Raw genomic sequence first — 7,265 nt, forward strand, 5'->3', positions numbered from 1 at the left:
CTGAGGGTATCATAGAGATGCGATGGTGATTTCATTAGCTGTTAGGATTCATTTCCTATGTTTTGTGCCACGGTTTACAAAAAAGTGATTGACAATTTCTCCCGACTTGTTTTTGGTTTGTAACTGAGCCCTTCATTTTCGTATAGAATAGTGTCTTTATTTATATTACTGCCTGCCTTTGTTTTTGAAGGGTTTGACAGTTTTCCAGAAATCCGAGATTTGCAGCCCCCTGTACACCTTTCAATGAAGTAGTTTTTTAAAGATTTACGTCGTATTTTTGTTACAAGATTTTTTCGTTGCCTGTAATTTTCCAAGTATTGTGTGTGTGTTCTTGTTATTTTAATATTTAATATGAAGCATTCTTTTTTATATATTGCACTTTTTAATTGTTTATATTATGTATGGCACTGGTTCTTTCTTTTGGACTTTTTTCATTTTAACTGATGCATCCTTATCAGCTTCATTTAAAAAGTATTCCTCAAAAGTATTATACAGTTTTTACATCTGGTTCGTTATAGTCAACAAATGAAAATTGTGTTTCTAACTCAGTTTGAAATGAAAAGATATCAATTTTTTTAAACTTCTGTAATTTCGATATTCTTGCCTTTTAGCGGGTATGCTATGTTTTAGCTCACACCAGTCAGGTTATGAACATCACTTAAACCACAATTAAAGTTACAAGTTTTCACTCAAAGTTCTGGTTTACTTGTTAGGATAACATCTACCAGACTTAGGTCTGCATTTTAGTAAAACAAGTATGATCTGTAATGACATTTTCTAGGCTAAATACACTATATCAAGTAATGGTTGATTTTTACTATTTTTTAATAACATCATAATTTAAATCTCCGATCAGTAACAAATGGTCATATTTTTTATGCATTTATCCAGGATCAAAGTACAATCTTTTTGAAATGTTTCATTGTCTAATACTGGTGGTTTGTAGCAGACAAGAACTATCCATTTGATTTTATCAAGTGTAACCTCTATAGAAATAGATTCTATGTTATTGAATTCTAGATTATTCTTTCCGTCACATGCAATGTCAGACCTAATATATGCGGCTGTACCTCCTCTGTGTTGGTTTCTATCAGCTCGCCATATGTGGTACCGGTAATTATCAACTTCAAATTCTGCATGTGTATTGCGTCTAATCATGTCCATATAATGTCCATCATATCAACCGGCAATGCAAGCATGCATCTGTACAGGTCAACAAGTCTGTTATATTCTGTGAAACAAATCCTAGGTCGGTATCAGCCTCATTATTTGTCCCACTTGCCTGCAGTAACGTTGAGATATTATCGTTATTTTCATTCACTGCATTAGTAAGATGACGTCACTAGAAGCAGTAATGGGAACTTTCACCTCCGTGTTGACCTGGAGCGACAACGGTTCGTACTCGATGTATGCGCTACTATCCATGATCCTCGATCACGGATATTGTTATCATTAACCCGTTATAGCCTTGGGCAATGTGGAATAGCACTCTATCGTAACCCACATGTATATCACCATGTGTACGTTATTTAAAATAATTATCAATTCAAAACAGCAGGAGACACAGGAAAAAACTAAAAACGCATACTATCGCTTACTTTTGTGTCCAGTAATATCCAGCCAATAATTCTCCCAGAGTCACATATACTTTCATCAACTTTTCACACACTTTTCAGATCTTAATCACAGTAGAACACGGTAAAATCCACAAAGTTCACTGACAAAAACAAATCACGTCCTTCTCCTCCGGAAATGGAAGCCAGTAGTTAAGTTTTCTTTAAACAGAGAATAATTTTGGAATAGCAGGGCCAGGCTTAAAATGGTCGGAAGGGGGCTCATTTTTTCTTGCCAAACCAATTTCATACATACATAATTATGTAGTATCTTTTATTTTTACGTACACAAGTTTGCAGTAGAAATATATGTATACATAATAAGTAATTGTCATTCCCTGTATGTTGTATATTATGCAAATACCAGCATTTATGTGTATAAAATGGAAATACATTGTTTAATGCACTTTGTGTTTATTTACAAACCGACAAAATATGAAAAGACCATTATCACATCCCCGACACCGAATTTTGTAGGAGTTGACACCCTTCTTTGCGAGAATGAGTCTAACGATGTGCAATAACCTAAACATACGTTATTATAAAATGTTAAGTGTGTAAAATAAGCAATACAATAACTCAATTGTGTGCTAATGAGCAAAAGCAATTTTAATGACACGTGTATGCCCAAAGGTCGGATAGATTTTGGCAATCAGCAAAACCAAAACAACATTGACGTCATTGTCTTTCGAACTTAAATATGTTAAATCATTTAAGGTATGTTTGATCATAGATTCAAATATCACATTATAATAAGTTCGCGTCAAATTCACATACTGTGTGTAAAACAAATGGAATCACGGGTTATATAAATATGCCATTTTTAACCACACGGTTGACGTGAACAGAGTTGATGCTCGTTAACAGCCCTCAATAAAGTCCAAAGATTTTAGCGATTCATCATTACGCACACACGTCTATCAGGAGGAATTCAAAGTAAAAAAAATCAAAACCCAGAGAGATGGGTGAAATGAAAGCACAGAGCGTGTTTTTTTCTACGAAGGTCTATTTAAAATTGCTATATGTATAACATCCATCTTGCGACATATGTAACGCCGCAATATGATTGCAGCTGATAAACAACTCAAACATTAAGTATTTACATGTTATTGCTGTAATACTGTAATACGTATATGTCTGATTTTGTTGCCGGATTCTCAATATTAAAAACCTCGTTTACCGCAAGCGACGCACGAAGGCCCTAACTCTTCCAACAGTCTGAAAGGGACTTGTTCACAGATTGACGAAAAGTCTATTTTCCTTATCTGCAATCTAGTACAATATATCATGGACCGAAATTTAAATAAGAACAAGGTTTGATCATTATTTTGAAAGAATATGATATTTAGAACATATTGCAATTGTTATTCGTTAATTACGGTTATTATTTTTCGCATTGAGACAAAACTGGCGTTTCTCTTTTGTAAAATATACATTGATTATTTATAATTAGAACGCGGTGAAAATAAAATAAATGTGACTTGCTCGTTCAAGCCTTAAAGTGTGGCGGTGCGAATCTATTCATAACCAAACATATAATAGATAATTGTAATATTACCCGATTGTTCCTTCGTATGCAAAGTAATGTTTGAAAAATATAGCAACTAATCAAATTACTTGAAAAGTGGAAAGTTTGCTATAAGTTCAAAACAATAATAAAAAATTGCTTCGTATTCCACTTCAGCATGGACATTCAGAGTTTATTAACCGTTTGAACTTATTTACGTGCCACTGATCCCAAGAGAATAAACCACAACGTAAATCAACCAAGGACGCTCCCAAACCCGAATGAAAAAGGGAGGTGGATTGAACATAGCCCAGCTATCATCTTTCTTCTTTGGGTGTTAAATAAGTGCGATGTTCATCGTAGCTTTTTGTTATTGATGCATAGAAATAAAAAAAATCAAATATTATACACTTAATAGGGTATTAACAGCCGAAACACTTACTGCACCCGTAATGTGTTAATCCGTATTGTAGTTATCGTCAATAGCGACGATAAATTATGTTTAAGAAAAATGTCTCTATATAGACTCGATTGTTGTTGTTGTTTACCTGATATTGGCATTTCCATGTTTGCTCAAATGTGTAACACTCAGTAATTAATTACATATGCAATAAACTACAAAACAAACATGTCATACGGTGGCTGAACGAGGACTTTGGTGATAGAGCTTAGAAAATGAAAAAGTTGTATAATGTAAGTTTTATTAGTATTGAATAAATAAGTATTGAATAAATAAGTATTAAATGAAGTCTTTATCTTCCAATCTTTCATAAAACGTTATCGAACAAGAAAGTCAATAATGTGCGCTGTAAACTTAGCGTAAACTTAGAATAGACGCACATCGCTTTGTTTTTAAAGATACTTATTTTGATCTCCTACTGTGTCATGATGTTTATGCAGCAAACATCATATTGAAAAAAATATGACAAATCCGTATTCAAATCAGTAACTTATCAGTAACTAATAACATTATTGAAATTTCGTTATACACTCCTTGCAATCCTTTATATTATATATATATATATATATTAATACATGTATCAGATATTTAATGACTTTTGCGCAGGTCTACTCTAATAGGGCATTTTAAAATAACATTTTTTGTTTTATTATTTAAGAAATAATTTTGTTTGAATTCCATCGCTGTATTAACTTCTGGAAAAATTGCTCAGAATGTGTATGGACAACAGCGTCACTGAAATAACTGCGTTATTATCACATTTTAGTGAGTGATTAGAGTCTTTTTTTCAAACGTGTTGTGGTTTTTATGAAAAACTGTTAGCTAAACTTGAAAGTGAAACCTCCATTGACATATCATGCGTCAGCGAGCAAGTCACACCTTAAGTGTTGAGCATTGCTTCACATGAAAAACTTTATCTTTGTCGAAATTTGAATATTGAACTTCAATGTTTCATTGTTTGAAACAAAATCTTTATAGCAATTTACAACAATGTATTATGTGAACGCTTGAATAAGCATATAACCCGCAACACAATATATGAAGATGATATACAAGTGTTAATTTCTAAATGATATATTCACATATTTAAGACTGGACATAACATGCAACAAATCAATGATAAGCTAAAAGAATCGAGGTCTATGCAATCCACTTATATAAGGCACATGGTCATATATTTCGCAGTTTGGATCAATTTTAATTCACCAACGAGACATTATTAAAAGTAAATTTATGACTAATATTATTTTCTAGAGTCGATGATAAAATAGAAAATTTGCAAATATGTTACTTTGATATGTTAACTTTGTCACCGATCTTGTCCTTGCCTATGCCCCGCCGACCAGAACACCAAGGAAAACGGCGAAACTAAGAAACGAATAAAAGATGAACAGAACAAAGAAAATAGTGTCCAGAAGGGAGCTGAACTTCTTCCATGTGATTTTCTTAGCGTCCACGGAATTCACGGGCATGTCGAGTTCATCAGGTTTCGTCTTCATTTCATTAAGAGTTAGGACATTTTTATCCGTCGCAAAGCCGTGCGATGCTGGACTCACTGGTTTTCCGCCACAACCTCTGCACGTCAGGGCGAGATAGAAGGATACAAAAAATTTTGGCATCGAGGCATCGTCGTCTTTTGCGTGCAAGCGCATGTTCAGGATCACAGCTACAATTATAAGAGAACTGTAGGCGAGGTCGACCAAAAGTTTGTAGAAGATAAGCGGAGTTGGGTCTGAGGACTGCGGCAAGGTAGACATGATGATTGTCATGTAGACGGCGATGGAAAGCAGCGTCGTGATGCTGTAGCCAATCCTCTCGCCAGATTCGGGTATCAACAAAAACACAAACGCATTAAGAGTACCAAGAAATAAAATTGGTAAAAGAACGGTAACGACTGCATAGACCGGCTTCCTGCGCAGATTGAATGTGAAGAACACTTCTTGTTCCTCGACCCTGTCGAGATATCTGCCACACTCACAGACGTTGATTCCAAAGTCCACATAGAGTTACCATGATACAATGTTAGATCTATTGACTCTGTCCTCCTCATTAGATATACTTCTGTTTGGTAGTAACCCAGTGCCATGAAGGATGTGTTGCAAGACTGAAGGTCGAAGGGATAGTACTTGACATTTACATCGCACGTGCTTTCTATCATTACCCCCTCTAGATATTCTACTTCTCCACCGGACCAAATCCGCGCTTTACTCTGAGTATTTGCTAAATAGGTTCTGTCCGTCGCAGGCGACACGAGAATCAGCTCCGGGAACCAAATCTGTTTCAACGGAACAGTCAACTTTGTCAAACCCCCGTAACGCAACGGGTCCCAGCCTAAACGGTAGTCCTCCCATATCATAAGGAAGCCTGCGGTGTAGGATATAGATCCCTGAACTTCATCAAATTCCATGATTGATTTCAGGTACATTTGTAACGATACATTGACTGGAGATAGTTGATCGACTGCCGGCCTAATGTTGACATTGTAGTCTTGCGATAGGTCCGTGAGAAGATTCTGTGTGTCAGAAACATTCGCTGCTCCAACTTCCTTTCCTGCTAGCAATGCCAACAAAATAATTATCATAAACGCCATCATTGAAAGAGTTTTATCGGAGCGAACACGGCCAACCACCGGAAATATCCAAACGGTGGCTACTACGGCTTGTCAATCCTTTTCCAAAAGCTTTTCGTTTTCACGCATCGTCATGTGAGAATATTCCTGATTTATGATTTAGGGAAATCGATTTATATTTAAATTTGAAATTCAATTCATCCAATTTAATTTTACAAATATATCTTTTAAAAGTACAAGCCTATTTATTCAACAAAGACTATTAATATACTAGTGTACTCCCACCAACGTACTTTATTTATAAACCAGTTTAATCGTGATTTTCAGCGCATGACGGATAGACAAAAGTACTGTCAATTGAATTTCAAAATATTCGATACGATCTTAAAAGCATATCTCATTTCCCGATAGTGTGTCTTTTAAACCGAAAACCGAACCCAAAAAACGTGAATTGTTCTCTTATTTATGTTGGTTATGACAGTAATTGGCGAATTATAACGTATGTATTTTTCTTTTATCTTCTTCAACAAAAGGACAGCCTTTGTAATGACTACGGTCCTTATCCTATAGAAATGTTTATGCGAGTATTCTAAAGAACGTCGTTCAATATGGTAGAGTAACAGATGAGTGATCATTCTAATTTCTCCATATACGTGATACATTTAAAAACGCACGGCTATATATATAAACAGGTCAGACAAAGCAACTCTGTCAACCTATAACATTACACGTTTGTACCTTGTCTGTAGATTCATCTCATCTCACCTCCGCCTGTGGTAGCCTTTGGCCGATCAGCTTTGCCCCAAGTCTCGGTGCCAGGTGTTTCAAGACCGCACTCTCTTCCTCTTTTCTTTGTGGTTGCAGATCAGAGATCGCCTTGTCGTATAAGATGCGTTGGTGATATCGTTGGTAATCGTGTCTCGCAAACGCAGGTCAACTCTCTAGATACACTCGTAAAGAGGCTGTTGGACCTGTAAATTAATTGCGGAACCCAACAACAATATCCATCAAATCTTAAGAATCTTCCTAGGTCGGTGTTGATGAAGCCCTGGATTGTCTTTATGTATTTAGCGGTCGTTCTCCAGGTCACTTCCCCATAGTGTAGTATTGGCTTCA

The 7,265-nt window shown here is 35.7% G+C and overlaps 1 protein-coding gene across 1 annotated transcript; it reads right to left on the minus strand.

Annotated features, from left to right (window-relative positions):
• Positions 1–4,704: 4,704 nt before the first annotated feature.
• Positions 4,705–6,224, minus strand: LOC127846038 (neuronal acetylcholine receptor subunit alpha-6-like). Its single transcript, XM_052377216.1, has 2 exons — positions 5,553–6,224; positions 4,705–5,520 (listed from the first exon to the last, which is right to left on the minus strand). The coding sequence occupies exons 1-2, from the start codon at positions 6,171–6,173 to the stop codon at positions 4,909–4,911; spliced, it is 1,233 nt and encodes a 410-aa protein (XP_052233176.1). The 5' UTR covers positions 6,174–6,224; the 3' UTR covers positions 4,705–4,908.
• Between the last annotated feature and the right edge of the window lie 1,041 nt (positions 6,225–7,265).

This window comes from Dreissena polymorpha, chromosome 9 (assembly GCF_020536995.1).
Source record: "Dreissena polymorpha isolate Duluth1 chromosome 9, UMN_Dpol_1.0, whole genome shotgun sequence".
NCBI lineage: Eukaryota > Metazoa > Mollusca > Bivalvia > Myida > Dreissenidae > Dreissena > Dreissena polymorpha.